The sequence below is a fragment of the Athene noctua genome, chromosome 5, assembly GCF_965140245.1.
Source record: "Athene noctua chromosome 5, bAthNoc1.hap1.1, whole genome shotgun sequence".
Classification (NCBI taxonomy): Eukaryota; Metazoa; Chordata; class Aves; order Strigiformes; family Strigidae; genus Athene; species Athene noctua.
In genome coordinates this window covers 52,001,682-52,018,179 of record NC_134041.1, presented here as the reverse complement: position 1 = coordinate 52,018,179, position 16,498 = coordinate 52,001,682, and the positions used below count along the sequence as shown (strand labels likewise).

Sequence of the window (16,498 nt, the reverse complement as noted above, 5' to 3'; positions counted from 1 at the left end):
TTTAGCAAGAAATCCCTGAGGATTAACTGCTCCTGGAATAACAGAAACGTCTATAATGACATCCAAGCAAGGAGAGTAAATTCCAAATGAGGCAGGGATGGGAGAGGATGCTCTGTTTGGATGCCTGAGCTATGATGTGTTTCCTGTTCTGGGACAAAGTGATGGGGAACGTGAGCACTTCCACGCTGCAACTGGAAGAGCATTTTCTACCGCTGCCCACTGGAGTGCCAGACAGCATTCTCCTGAATGAATGCAGTGCCATGGCCTCTATCCTGCTCCAGAACTGGCAGAGACGAAGATATGGAGTCAAGGAAAGGACAGAGGCCATGCTACTGTGTTGTAAACACAAATTATCACCCAAGCTGGCAGAAACCCATGGCTTCAGAGCCAGCTGTGTGTATTTTGTGCCGAGTGCCTCACACTTGAAGCTGCTCACTAGCTGTCTCTGATGAGGAGACACCTTTATCCCTCAATGACGCCTGGACTTCTGGTCACCCACAGAGTCTGTGAAGAAGAGCTGGGCAGCCCTGTTGCGCAGCAGCTTCCCTTCCCCCTTCATGCCTGCAGACTCCTTGGCCGAACACGCAGGCCCCAGACTGGGCTCAGTCTCAGCTGCACTCAGCAACAAGAAAACAAAGTCAAACATCATCTGTGTCAGCGACTGTGCAGCAGTGACAGAAAGCAAAACTGACACAAGCTCATCCAAACAACGGGATTACAGTTCCCAGAGAGTCAGAGCCTGTGATAATAAGGTTGTTGCTGACCTGGTTAGTGGTTTGTGCTTTTTAAAAACACTGGGGGATGAATTATATAGAAGCAGAACAAGGAATCCAACACTGCAGGGCTGGAAGAGAAAGTTAACAGTGTTTATACTGCTGAGGGTTCCACTTGCTGCCCTTGTGAGAAAAAAAGAAGGGAAAGGCAGAAAGCTCCCCAAAAGGAAGAATGCGTAAGAACAAGAAGCAAACCAAAACATAGAAGGTTACCAGAGAAAGCCATGAAATGAACCCCAGTGAGCCCCATTGCACAGACCTGAACAACCCGAGCAAGCTAGCAAAGCTGTCTACGCACAGACAGAATATTTAAGTTTTACGGCATCTGCAGAAACCACAAACTCTCCTTTATCAGGATGCTTGGCAGATAACCCATGCATCTTCGTTTCCTTGGAGCATGCCCCTCACCTCTCTTTGATGGATGTCTTTTGACTTAGTCCATACTGAAATAGTTTGGGATCATGTCTTGTAAGATAACCACAGGTTATAGCCTATGTTAAACACCACTGCAAGTGGTCTCCAGAACGCTGGGTTTGCACTGGGCCATCTCCCTGCCAGGAGACAGCAGGCCCACGGACAGGATTTGCTCCCAGTCCTACAGAGTGCTCCACACCACAGCGATCCAGTCAGTTCTGACAAGAGGGAAACAACGTGGCTAAACAGATGTGGAGAGTTCTCTGGCCTGGAGAATGTCACTGCCTGCAGAAAAGGGGCAGATGTCACATGTAGTGTAAGCCAGCATCCTTATTCTGACTAGATCGGGTCCCAGCAACAGAAGGAACAAGCAGAAATTGAGGCCAGAAACTGCTGCCAGGGGCCAGGTACCAGCAGTAGGAGATGCCCAACTTGCACACACATCAAGGTCTCCAAGAAGGATGCAGCAGCAGCCTCTACAAGCCCAGAACAGGTGGCCAGACTGGCAGGTCATGAGAACATTGGGCTTAACAGAAATTGTAGCTATGAGGTAGAGCACAAGAAATTAAGCCTATTTAGTTTGCAGAGGTTTAGGAGGAATAGAGCAAACACTCTCCAATATGTAAAATGAGGTCAGAAAGAGAACAGTGAGTAATATTTCTCTGGCTCCCCTGGGATGGGGCAAGAATACTCAGCTTAATTTAAGACAAAGAAGATTTACACAGAAAAAGAGAAAATACTTTTAAACCTATGGGTTGTGAAGCAGTGGAGTAGATCAGCTGGGGCCAGTGCAGAGCTGATTTCACTTAAAGACACTTTCAGGTTTCAAGAAGAGCTTAGACACAAACTTTGATCAAGATGGACTTAGATCTGCTTTAACACAAGTTGGGGAGAGGAGTGGGCATGATAACAACACACAAGATGACTCTGACGTTTTTAAAAATCTGTGCCCAGCATTTCTTGTGCTGTGAGAAAGCAGGCAGCTCTGAGCCAAGCAGCTTAAAAGGTAAGAATAGCTCAAATTACAGTTAAATCAAGTTATCTCCAGCTCCGGGGCTCAGCACAGGGAGCCAGAGCTCATCTCCTTTTTGGGGTTGGAAGACCAGACAGTGACACAGGGAGGTGTCAGCCTGTAACAAGGATAAACTTCAGAAGCTTCCTGCAGTCTGGCTGAGCTGCTCAGTCCATGAGGCTACGCTCCAAGACTCCTCCTAGCTGGTGGTGCAGTGGGCAGCCCAGGCCTGGATGCCAGCCTGGAAGCTACCAGAACTATCTGGAGTGGCTTATACAAGGGCCAAAACCAGCCTCAAAGTAAGCTCAGAGCTTTAAAATTAATTCTGCAAGAAAGTAAAAGCAGAGCATGTGTCCTCTCTTGCATCTATATGGAGCATGCTGGAGCACACTAGGGCCAGAAGATCTTTTTAAAGTTGTTTTTCCCTATTAGCAGCTTGGATCGCATTTAACCCACAGACTTTGAAGAAATGGGAAACACAAAATGCTGACATCACCTGGAGAACAATGAGCAAATGAAAGAATGGATGAAAAGGTGGGATTAACCACGTGAGGAAAACATTCAGTTCTAGTTTTGTGTCATTACAGCTGGACGTGTACAACACTGTACAGACACTCCTATTTCTCAGCAAGTCCCATCAATTAAACCTATTTCAAATCAACAAGCAGCTCTTCAAAAATTTGTACAATGGGAGGGAGGTTTACACTGACTACTACATCTAATTAAAAGTCAAATTAGTGTAATTTCCCCTGCAGAAATCAATCCTTAATCAGACTATTTTGAGACTACGCTGAAGCCTATCCAACTGCAGAAACAGTGAATGTTTTGGAAAGATGCTGAATCTCTTTCCATACTTCCTCCAGCTGCAATGTGAGGGTTCAAAAGCTCACATCCACACCATTCATTCTATCAAAGCAGCACAGGCCTCAAATGACATCCCTGAGGGTTCAAAGGAAAAGAAATAAAAAGTGTTACAAAACTTCCTAACTTCCTTCCTCTAGCCCCTCAAAGGCAGCACAACAGGCCAGAAAACCCAGTTGACTCTGCACATCACCTTCCACCACAATGTGGCTGCAGTATCGCAGGCCTTTGAAAGCTTCTTTGAAAATGGAATGGGAGAAGAAAGCAGATTTTTCTTTGGGATTAGCAAGAAAGAGCAGCACTGAGGCAAAGCCAGAGAAGTGAAGCAGTGCATTAGCAGAGCACCTCAAAGGAGTGAGAACAAGATTTCTAAGCATAAAGGAGCCAAGAGAACGGCTTGGGGAAGTTTCTGCTCACCCACTTAATGGGTGCACAGAGAGATGAAAAGGCAACTGAAAAGGAAAATGGCTCCTGCATGTCATTCCCCACCAAGAAGGATTTGCTGTAATGCAATCACACACATAAAGACAAGACGACCAGGCAGAATCTGGAAAGAATTATTTGCAAACAGATCCTGTTCAGGAAGACCTGATGGGACCAGCATGAGTTTGGAAACCATACTGGAAACCTGTAGTTCACCACCAGCCCTGCTCCTTTGGCAGAGTCCACAAAGAATATTGCAGCAACTTCACTCTGCCCCCTCCATGCAATCCTGCAAGCCTCAGCAGTTAAACACAATGCGTTGGGTAGGGGGATATTATTCAACATTAGACCAGCGACAGAAGCCGAAGTAAAGACTTGGTTCCCTTTTTGTGAGGCTTCTAACTACCTGGTTTGAAGAGGAAATGGGGAGGACAGGGCAGACTAGGGCCTTTTTGATGAGTTGTTCAAACAATTAACAAAGCCAACAGTTACGGTGCACCTAGAGGAAAAAACAGTGTGGAGGATGGGAGGCCAGCTGGGTTTGCTGAAGACAAATCATAACATATCAGGTTGATTTCCTGCTGTGTTGAGGGAACAGCTTAATGGAATGCAGGGGATTTTCTCTAGCTGTGAGTAAAGAACATTTAATAGGGTCCCAATTCTCAGGGCATCTAGAGAAATGTGGATTAAACAGATTCACAACTGGGTCAAATCAGCACATTTAGATAATAATTATTCAGGCTTTCATATGCTCTTGAGGAGAGGGTCCCAAGTGTACCTGGACAGGCAATTTTCAGAAAGAAACTGAGGAGAGACTGGTTATGCTAAACAGATTCTTAAACGATACAAAATTGGGATTTTGAAAGAAAAAATTGGGCTAGCAAGAAAAAAAATTTTAGCTGAAGTGTTTTGTAGCTGTGATCATCTTAGGACTGAGAATGTCATTTTAATCAATTGGCATGATCAACCTGAGCTTCTGCCAGGCCAAGTGGAAAGTGGGGCATGCAGGAAGCAGAGCAGTCATGTGGCCAAGAGGCTAGGGAAGGAGATGCTGGCTGAGGAGGGCAGGAGCCCTTGGGACAGAACAGATGACAACAAAAACATGAATGCATCTTATTTCCAGGGTACAGTAATAGGAGAAGCCTGTATCACAGGAAGGCTATGGCCAAATTTCTTTGCATGTATTCCAGATATGGTATCAAACAGCAGGTCAGAGAGACAAAAACAGGCACAAAAGAGCACAGAGAAATGACATGAAAGTGACTGCAAGTGGTTTTGCCCATATACTACTCAATGGCAGTGCTAGAATGACCCAAAAAAACATTAAAGAGCATTCTGTAGAAGGAAGCAAAACCAGTTCAGGCATGCTTGCTCTGGAGCAGACTAGACAGAAAGAGGCATAACATTCCCAAACTCATGCAGACTCGTGACAGAGTGGGCAGGCATCAATTACTCATCAATCAGCAAGGACAGAGCTGGGAGAGGGAATCAGCTCTCAAACTGGTGGAGAAAGCTGCCAGAGTTAGAGATCTCTCCCTTTGCTGAAGCTGTAATGATTCAAAAGTGAGGAAAACCAGGCTCCCCTCAGATACCAGCCACTACAAAAACACTGCCTCCCTGGTGATGCAGCTGTCGGACAAAAAAATGTTGTGAACAGGGTGAGTAAGCTGGCTTGCTGAAGAATGTAACTACCAACTCAAATTATTTGGACTCAGTTTTGTCTTCACTACATTATTTTTGTGGAGCTTCCTACCATTAGTCTTCTCCTCTGACAAGGAGACATTTCTAGGGAATGCCTTTGCTTTCTTTGTTTGGAAACCCTATTTTATGAGTGATGGAGGAAAGCAACGGGCAGGCACGTGTTTCACCACCATCACATATTCCGCTCAGTCCCATACTTTGTAGTCCCCTTAACAACGGCAAAAAGGCTAAGTTGCTCTGCATAATAAACCCAAGGTGGGAGCAGTCTGCTTCTCCACCATGCAAATTTACCACCACAAAGCACAGTGGATCTCCACAGCAGAAGGGACAGACTGACTGACTGGTTTCTGGCCTGAGCAGCCTGGTGGTTCCTCCTCAGCCATGTATCGCAGGGCAGGGAGATTTCAGATCTGTTGAGACTTGCAGTGTCTGTTCAGATCCTATTCCTGCCCATTTTTGGAGGCAGCCCAGTGGAGTAATGGGGCTATACTCCAAATGCTACTGCCCAGGCCGTAAGCAAAGACTTTGAAAAAGGGTTGCTGATTCTGCAGAATCAAGGCAGCTTACCAGCTCTTTGAAGAAGGCGGCCTCTTTATGCTGCTCCGAGTAGCGCTCATACTGGTCCAGTCCGTCCTGCAGCTTCAGGGTCAGTGTGTCGTAGTTGGACCGCACCACTTCCAAAACCTGCCAGAGACAGCCAGACACAGCGGAGGAGTCAACATCCACAGCTGCCTCAACATAGGAGGCGCAAGGCTGAGATAGATCACAGCTCTGGCACCTGTTTCTGCAACATACATGGCTTTAACAGCCAATATTCGGCTCATGACTAACAACACGGAGGTGGGCACTAAAGTCTTTCTAATGCCAATAAGGAACAGCCCTCAAATTTACAGATTTTCTCCATTCGTGAGAGCAGTGGATGAGCCTGTATCTATGACAGCAGCAGTTTTCCAAACACTATTATGTCACCAGGAGAAGTAGACCTGATCTCATTAAATTAAGCAGCTAATTACCATGTGTACACCCAAATGTAACACAGTAGGCACCATGCAAACATAGGTTTGCCTGACCCCATGGTCCTTCTAACACTAGTCTCTGCCAACACGCCCCCCTCCTGGCTTGCTAATCACCATTCATAATCTGCTAAACCACCAGCTTCTACAGCTGCTCAGGTCAGCTTCCACACAGAGCACTGCACTTCTCTCCTGATAGTGCCTGTCAGAAGCTTGTTCCTAAGAGAAGACCAACCCTGGTACAGACTCTGGTTTTAGAAACGGATGGAAACACAAATCCGGGTCTTCCTGCCCAGGAGATATTTTATTATCTGTCTTCACCGCAACTAAAGCACTCAAGCTTATATTACTGCCTTACTCTGCTCCCAGCACTGGGCTATACTTGCAAATTCATAGTTACACATCTCTTTCCTATTGAACTATTCATTTTCCTAACTAGGGAACACCAAGAGGGACTCCCACAATGCTTTTTAGCTTCAAAGCATTGCATGGACAAACACACTCCTCAAAACATTTGTGAGAAGGTAAGTAACAATAATCTTCCTACCAGGAACCATATAGCTCAGCACTCCTGGGCAAAACATATGCTTGAAACAATTCTCTTAAACAGTGAACCTCTTTCTTAGGCTGTTACTGTTTGATCTGAGAGCTAAACACAATATCAACATCTGGGGTTTGCATTACGGCAGCCTCTGTTCATAAAAAGCCTCAGCCACAAGGACTACATAGTATAAGGTGCAAAGGAAGAAGACTCTGCCCCAAGGCATCACAACTCAGAAAAGATCCAAAGAAAAACATTGCAGAGGATTTAAGACAACAGTGACCAGAACACTAAGGAACACTTCTCTTGTCCTCCCAACAATGTAAACACTAGGTCACTTTCAGGCAGCTGGCAGATCCTGCCCTTTACAGGACCGAGTCATGTCCTTATATGCTTTGCTCTAGGAAACCTAGACTTGCTTAGGGTTCCTTCAAAAGCTTGTTTCCCCCAAGCTTTGCATGTGGCAGTGGTACACAGAGACACTAATGCAACCGCCTAGAAGCAGGCTAGGCCCTGAGGTGGCAGAAGCCACAGGGAATCATTCAAATGAGGACTGGGGGCAAAAAAGGGTCTCAGAAGTGGTTTCCGAGGTGAGATGGTCACACAGAGTCTGCAGCTCAGATGTCCTCCAGCATTGCAGAGGCAAGCTAGGGGTAGGAATCAGCATTTTGCAACATTTTTTTTAAGAACAGCCTGTCAGTGTCCTGCTGCTGCAAGAGCACGCAGCCTCCTCTCCAGGACTCATTTCTAATGCTGTTTGTCAGCTCTCCTGGCAGACAGGAAGAACCCCCTGCAATGACAGCCATCGCCAAATTCCGTCTGGCCTTCTTGTTCCTGTGTGTAGAAGCTGTGAGAAGTATCACAGAGCCAAGAGCAACAATGAAAGCAAGACACCTGGGTACAGAAATAACTTTCTCTGGGATGCAACTGTCCACTAGGGATGGAGAATAATAGTATAATGCACCTTCTTCTGAGCAATAAAGAATCTAGCTGTCTGCATGAATCAGAAGGTTATACTCCAGTCCATTTTAGGAAGCCAAGCTGACCAAGATTAATAAACTGAAGGGCAGAAATCTTGTTTGAAAGGTGAGGAGCAGAACAGGCTTCTGCAGCAATGAGTGGAGGCATCTTACCCAAGGCTGCCTCACTCCTCAGGAACCTTCCCCCTGGGCTCCTCTTCACTCCCCTGTGCCCCCATGCACAGCCATGCATAGTGCCACACAGGTGTGCCCAGACAATGGATGTACACACTTCCTCACAAAGAATTAGGCTTCCTCCTTGCTAGCTCTCAGTAGAGATCTCTTCAGAAACTCAGCAGAGGAATCCTCAAACCACAGTGAGGATTGGTAAACTCCAAGGGCACCAGCGAGCTCTGCAAGCAGCATCCTTTAAATCAGCTCTCCTGTGTCACCTTTGAAAGGCCACTAATAACTCAGTTTGATACTCTAGGAAGAGGACAGGGAAGGAACAAGAGGCCCCGAAGCCTCTACTGTGTTACCCACTACTTATCATAATCTCTGCAGTGAACTAGAGATCAACTTATCCCTTCAGCTATGTAATTTCATTGGCTTCCACTCCTTATTCCCTTTAATTATGAAATGGAACTTAAAAAGAAAGGCTAAGTTAAAAATAAACAGCTTCTCCTCACTGCCTGATAATTTCCCTTTCTTGCTGCTGTAAAAACGCTACGTGGGATCTGAGAGAAACCCACTCACAGATCATTTTACTTCATACCTTATAATGGATAGGAACTGTTACTGAGATTAGGACCTGCCATCCTTGAGACGATTTCATTTGCTCTAAGATGCAGCTGTTAGACAGAGAAGAGGTTAAAGAGCAACAAAAGGTATTAAGAACATCTAACATGAAGGTTTGAAAGGCATCAGCTTTCTACACAGATGACAAGAACTCACATCTTCTGTGTAACAGAAGATGGTGTGTTAGCATCCTTCTCCCTTCTTACACCCTGCTTCGACTTTTGCTCAGGAAAACTACTGCAGGAAAAATGCCCTTTTGCGTTAAACACACAAGTTCTGCACCTTCCTGTCAGGTACAAAAGAACTAGAAGAATTTAATTTTGAGATTAAAGCATTTCTTTTTACAAGGTCTTGTTCAACCTGGTCTTCCTAGAAGCCTATACAGAAGACTAGAAAACATCACTTCCAAGATGCTGAAGTATGAATAACTTAAGGGAAGGGACTTCCAGCTGGACTGTTTCACACAGATTTTAAATAGTCATTCAGTTTTTTAAAATCTCACGAGCAGCTGGAAGAACACTATTTCTAGTGTCGGGCAAGGATAGAGGAAAATAGACCTGTAGCTGATTTCCAAGGAGCTTGATGCGACACTCCTCAGATTGCAAGGACAAACATGCAGGGTAAGTGCAGTGGAAAAAAAATTAAAGAGTCACAACCTAAGTATCTTTTTGTAGGTTACCTTAGGGGGATCAGAGTTATCTTAAAAAAGCACTATGACAGAACTGAGCAACTCAGACATGGTCAATACAAGAAAAGTGAAGGCTGCTGAATTACCTTCCTGCTGCTACCTGTATCAGCCCTAGAGGCTACACTTGCTCATTTACTCCACTGCAACAAAACAGAAGTCAGTGGAGCTGCACCACTGTAATTTAAAGATAATCTGCCATCAAATTAACCCTGTGCCCCACCACTCACTCACTGACTGCTTTCCAGAAGTTCCAGAGAAATGTTAGCATTTCAGGTCCCTGCATATGTATCCCCAAACCAACCTCTCAGGAGCTGCTGTGAACAGCCAGTGCTTTCTGTGGCACTCAGATTTCAGCTTCCTCCTGCAGCTACAACTGCTCATGCCCCATAATTCTCCTTCCTCAGTAACACCAACCACCTGTGCGTACAGGCACCCCTTCGGGTTATATAGCAGGGAGGCTGGCTTCCAATGGAGAGGCTGATGTGGGGCTCTGCAGAATCCCACCCGTGCCATGCCACTGCACCCTGAGGAACAAGATTATTTCTGCTTTGGGCTCCTTAATTTGCTGCAGCCACCAGCTTACTGCTCCCTTGCAAACTGGATGGACAACCTCCAAAGGGTCAGTGGACTCTTCTGGACACAAGCTCTGCTACCAGCTCCCCCAGAACCAACTGCCCCTGACTTGAAATTTTCTGCACCCAAAACAGATCATGTTTTGCTGTACCATTCTCTACACAGAGGCTCCTTCCTTACTGCACCAGAGATGTTCTTCCAACTCACCCTCAACAAGAGCTGACTCGCTGCACTGCTCCAGGAGAGACTAGACCTTCTGGAAGAGCCTGTCCTGGGGAAACAAGGGGATTACACGCAGCAGTCTCCGATCCCCATCCTGCCCAGGAGAACACAGCCACTCTTAGCAGCAAAGCCAGAAAGCGAGCTGCTCCAGCAATGAAATCTGATGGGCAACGTGCAGAACTACGGCCAGTCTATCTGTCAGACATGGTATGCTTCATTGTTTAGTAACTTTTTAACCTGCAGAATCTTTCATCATCTGCAACTGCAGTCTCTGCCTTACTAGAACATAAAATTATGAGAACACCACCAATTCACAGCACCCAGGAAAGGACCTGGCGGTGGGTAGGTTCTGGAAAGCATGCACGGATAATGACAGAAAAATAAAGGGAAAACAGAAGCAAGAGGAAAGCAAGGTCTCTACACTGTCCTTTTAATCAGTACAGGAAAGAACAAGAATACAATCAGTCAGCACCACCAGTACCTTGCTAAAGCCTCTCCATGCCTGCAAGATAGTCATTAGCTACCACGACACAGAAGCAGTTGGAAAAGAACCGACTGAATGATCTCACATCAAACAAAAGGCAAAAACCCGCCCCCAACAACTCCATGCGACTCACAATGCTGGGATAAGTGATGCTCTCCAGATGAGACCTAACAAGCCCTCACAGAACAGAAAAGCCAGACACTTCTGTCCCAGCTCTCCCATGCTGGAGGATGGAGCAGTCAGTCTATGGGGCATGTAGTGCCAACCACTCACCAGTGCTACCGCATGGACATGGCATAGGGGCTGGGGCAGCTGGGGATAAACAAACACGCCTTCTGTCCTCTCTGCAGAGGTGGTGGAGTGCCTGTCACTGCCTGGGCGGTACCACAGAGGGAATTACAGCAGACACAGATACCACAAGCAAACCCAGCATTCTGTCCCCTCAGCTCAGAGGACAGAGGCTGTAGGAAGAGACATTAGTGTTTCCCGATTCTAGTAGAAGCCTGATATGCATTTTCAACTGGAGTTCTCAAACTGGTTTGCTTGCTTCAGGTTTAGTACAAATTTTCCCCTTTTTCTCCCTCACTAATCTCCACGAGCAACTCAGTCCCTGAGTGTTTCTCCTAGTGAATTCCACTGAATAGCAACATTTCTCATTGTACTGAAAAGGCTGCTGCCACCTGGACTATGAAGAGGCTATTGCCTCTCCATAATACAGTGCCAGATAATTGACATAAATTTTACAGTAGTATCTTCTAATTAATATGGAAAAAGATTTTTTTTTTTCCATATGGCAACACACTTCTCACAGAACAACTTAAAAGTTGCTGATGCAGGCTGGAGTCTTTGCTGGAATTAATCCCCAGAAGTGCCAAAGACAAAGTACATAACTAAATAATTAGAAGTTAAATAAAAACACACGCAAAGAGCTACCACATTTCCCAACAGACTCTGCCCAGACCCCTGCTGCACTCATTTCCTTCTCCCTTCCCTCTTTCACTGTCTGCAGAAGCCAAATTCACAGAGAGGATCCACTAAAGACTGTCAGTGCTACACACGTGTGCTGGAAGTAGCTGCCATGCACACTGACTTCAAGAAAAGCACCCACCCTAGGACAAGCAACAGCACAGAGCTTTTGTCTGACCCAATACTACTTTACCTTTGCAGCTGCTGTGGAGCTAAATGCAGTGCTGATGCTGCAATACCATCCCTCACCCCCAAACTGATCAAGCCATGTGTATTAATTCCTTGTTCATGAATGCTAAGAGGAAGGGGAGGAGGACGTTGCTATGACAGTCTAACAACTCAGATTCCCAAGATATGCTGTGCGTACAGCACACACCTATGGATCCAGAGGATGCAGAGTGGGCCTGGTACACACAGTGGGAAGGACAAAGATCTGGGCTTGAGATGCAAGTATAGTCAATGCCACATATGTGCAAGATATGCAGCGCACTCTCATTCCTGCTCCAGTGCCCCAGATCTCCTGCATCAAGCAGCTGCTGGTTGTACTACATGTAGGTGAAGGACCTACAGGCCTCTCTTGCTGCAGGCTGAGATCATGAGGCTGCTCAGACTAAGCCTATAAAACAGCCTCCACCAGTTCACACAACTATCACTCTCACAGTAGGAACCAGCATCCCGTCTGCCCTGAGGGCAGGAAAAATTCCTGGGAGGAAGATTTTTCCAATAGTAAAAAGCTCAGCTATCCTAAAAGATTAAGTGAAAGCAACCAAGGACAAATTTCTCCTCTGAGGAGTGAAACAGGACTGCACTGATGCAGAATGCATCAGCAATGCTGGGCAGTAAGACACAAAAGGTCTGTCTAGGTCACAGCGGGTAGCAAAGGCCTGCAGAGGTGGGCGCAGCTACCCATGAGCCCCCCCATGGCACTGGGCCATGAATACATGCTCCAGTCCTGGCTGTGGAGAAACAAAAGTTAATGGGACTCATGGGACTCTCTTGAGTGCGATGAGTCGGACAGATGGACAAGGCTGAGCAGCACACAGCAAAGATGAGTGAGACAGGGAGAGAATGTGCCTCACCCTGCTTTCCACTGCTAAAGTGACTGCAGGGACCCCTTGCACACAGTTCCCACCAGGTTACTGGGACACTTCCAGACACTTTTTAGTTTGTGTTTGCCAATCTTGCTCTGCTCAGCTCATTGAGCATTAGCCAGGACACACTGTGAGTAGGAGCCCGATAGTGAACAGTCTTTGCCCATCATTCGTCCTTCATCCCTGCCAGTCACTCCTGGCAGTCCTGCTGTGTTCACTGCACTACTCTGTGCCCAGCCAGACACGAGGAAAGACTAACTCTCCACATACCAAATCCTTCATAAGGACTGCTTTTATACATTTGCACTTGAGCGGTATTGAAATCTAGGCCTTGCCACTTTTCTACACAAGGCAAAAAGTTTTGATCCTACATAAAAGATTATTATTATTACTACTTTACTTAGTAACATCAAGGAGGGACATTTCACATCCCCTTTTCCTCACCTCAATATAGAACCATTCTTTTAGACTCAGATGATACACAGTAGCTCAGATGTTTCTTCAAGGATCTCACAGAGATCCCTGACCTTTAAAGGAACGGCCTACAAAGCTGACAGTTTCTATCCATGGAGTGGGAGGGTTTGGGTACAGTCTTTCTCCTCTGCCCACAGGTGCCTCTTCTAAAGATAAATAATTTATAAACTCACTTAGAAAATGACTGTTATTCTCTGAACTCTACTAGCAGAAATGGCATCCTATTTTGGGACAACAGTTACCTGCTCCAGAAATGTTTAAAAACCACAATCCATTAGAAGCCTAAGGTGTTCAACTCTATTAAATGGTGAGGAAAGACTCAGAGATCCAACCAATCTGGAAATCACACAGCTTTCAGAAACATCCCAAAGCCAAAACTGTTATCCGACTCCACCCAGAAGCAGCTGTAAATGCACAATGCAGTGCCCATTCCAAGCTCTCATGGGACAGGACTTCATACCAAGGTTCAACAGTTACTTTAAGAAGCAGAAAGGCTGCAAAGTAGGACAAAGGCAAGTAGTGACAGAGACATATGGTCACAGAGACTGGCTATGTGCACAGCTTGCAGAGGACTTAATTTGTAAGAGGTATAGACAAATATAAGATACTAATGTTGTTGATAACCCTTGACATCCCTGTGTAGCCATCACTAGGGCTAGGGAGTCCTGTACTAAGAGCATGACACCCTCTGAGCTCCAGGAGTTGGGTAGCTGGAAGCCTGCTCACCTCATCAGAAAGCTTATGCCATGAACACTTACTACAAAGCAATTTCAAGAAGTCATGTCTACATACACATAAACTCTCATACATGTTACATGCCCAACCCATTTGGATTTGGAGCACAAGGAGCAAAAATGCACTTAGCCTCGCACTGCTTTTTCTCAAGACCAATCTGCTTTCCTCAGTTTCCAAGACAGTCAGTGGTTTTATACCACTCTACACATCCCACTTGGCACACAGAACCTGGCACTCTCTGTGGGACCCTGGGCACTTTTTCCCAGACAGCCGGGACAGACTCTTGAGAAGAAATACAGGAGGCACTTCTGTGTCATTCAAGGGAGGAAAATGGGTTCAGTGGGTTTCTGCCAAGAGAACGAACATCCATGTACTGCACAAAGCTGGCACTTTCAAAGCCCAGGCAGGGAAAAAGAAGCCAAAGATCCTGAAACAAATTATATAAAAATTATCAATTAATAAAATAAGCACCCTCCAGAGCAGACTTTTAGATGTGGATGAGATCTGCCAGAAACAGAATGAGGTCCACTAAACTTGCCTGTGAGGAGGGCAGGCAGCATAAGGAAGGCCAGGATGATGGCAGGAGCATGAAACCCTGAGATAGATTTGCTATTTTGGAATTACAGCCCATTTTTGAGTTGTGAACCCTTATCTCCAGCTGGTGGCATTTATGAAAACATTTCTCACTATTAGGTACGTAAGAGCACTTGCAATTCTGCCAAGGCTTGAAATGCACTGCAGATAGCTATGGACCGGACCGTTAATTTTTTTATTTCCCCATTGTGCTTACAATTAACTTAAGTGCTGAAATGTGATGGGCTGTTCCAGGAGAAGCTTTTTATCTACCAGCTGCATTCTAGCACAGCAGTAAATCAACTGCTGTCACCAAAACATCAGACAAGAGGACAAGAGTATCCTTATGTGCCTATTACCCGTTCAGCCTAAGTGGCTAAGCAGCATTCAGCAAATGAGTGCTGTGATTTGTGCACAACCTTTGGTGCAATTCTCTATTTACAGAAGACCTCGTCCTCCTAAACACAGAGAAAAAAACCCAATCAGCAGCATCTCTCCAGCACCAGTTAACTGACCAAAGTAAGACCAGACCTTGGTGCCAGAACGTACAAAGGTGTTACAGAAATCAAAGACAGCTACAAGAACCTAAAAAACAGTAGCTGAAGATTTTTAGAAAAGTTCTGAAATAAAATCTTTATAGGGCCAGCAGCCAGAAAGCATCCTGGCAAATGTTGAAACTCAAATACACAACTTTTAGTTCAGATTGTCTTGACGGAGTGACAACAGGATATACACCAGAGGAAACTCATTCCTAGTAAAGAAATTCAAATTTGCCCAGAAGACAGTTGGCTCAGGAATAAGGCTGTCTAGAGAAGAGCTTAAGACAAGGTATGCAACAAACACCTTTCCATTCAATCAAAACCTGATGGAAGCAAGTAGACTATTTCAGTTCGAAGAAACCAAAACCTAACTGTGCCCAAGGGAAAAAAAATGGGGAGGCTTAGTCTGGTTATGGTCTAATCAAACACCTGCAGTCACAAGAGGTTTCTGGAACTATGACACCTGGTCAGGTTCACAGAGGATCCAAAAATGCTTATGCTCCTCACAAAGTCACCACGGACTTCTACAAAATACAATGATTACAGACTGACTTAGAAAAAAAACAAACAAAACTCACCAGGACTCTGACTTGAAGATCAAGAGGAATGAAAGGAGAACACAGACACTCCTAAAAATCTATGGAGCTCACCACGCATTTGTTTTTGTTTTTGTTTTTTTTTCTTGTTCTTTTACATCAACTAGCCAACAAATGGCCTCTACAAATGCTAGTAGTACAGCCCTGGGTCTGGCACTTGCTGAGAAAAAGTAGATGCTAATCTAACTCATTACTGAATTTGGGGTTTTTTAATGATCAGAAATCTTGTTAAACTTGGTTTGCACAACATGAATAAATTTAATTAAAGGAAGCTGCAAAGCTAAATAACAATACTCTAAAAAACTGGTGACAAACTAAGTGGATGCTGTATATTTAAAGTAAGTCAAAACAATACAGGGCATGACAGAGAAACACTCAGCTAGAACTGGGAAAGGTATGCATTTGGAAGTGCAGAGCTTAGAGAATCAGTTCCATGGCTCCTACTTATATTTAAGCAATTAAAATAGTGACAATAGAAGGCCAACTATTAATTGCTCAATGAAAGGGACAGAAGGGAATAATTCAGTGTCCTGAGAAGATGCAATAAACAAGAAAGAGGAAATTCAGAGCTCACCTGCCTGACCATATGCAGAAAATGAACTCAAGTCTATTCTAAAACAAAGAAAATAAGAACTTCTGAATACAAGCAAGAATTCTGGAGAGCCAAGAAATCAGATGAGCAAATAACTGTTTGATGATCTGTACTATTTTGTTGTTCTACAGTATTTTCTCTGAAATAAGGGCACTGGCATCAATATACAAGATTTAAAACATAGGCTGTCACAGACTTACACAGTGACAACACAGTACTCCTGCTTTATTTTTTTCTCTCTCTAATAATTTCTAATTCTCTATTTGCCTTTCTGACCACTGTTGAGCTTTGAGCCAGCATTTTCAGGCTTATCACAGTGACTCCAAGAGTCCTTTCCTGCATGGCAATATCTAGCAGACTTTCCTACATTTTAAAGACTCTAAGGGACTTACGAATTCAATCTACAAAAATGCCTTCTAAAGACACAGCCCAAAAGAAATAGAAGATCTGTACTCAACTGATTAGCTACA

General features: G+C 45.0%; 1 protein-coding gene across 1 annotated transcript in view; it reads right to left on the bottom strand.

Moving 5' to 3' along the window:
• The window catches only part of ARMH3 (armadillo like helical domain containing 3), a 135,786-nt gene that overhangs the window by 2,551 nt on the left and 116,737 nt on the right, over positions 1-16,498 (bottom strand). Inside the window, exon 25 of the mRNA XM_074907584.1 lies at positions 5,752-5,868. Within this exon, the coding sequence (XP_074763685.1) occupies positions 5,752-5,868 (117 nt within the window). The remainder of the gene's footprint in view (positions 1-5,751; positions 5,869-16,498) is intronic.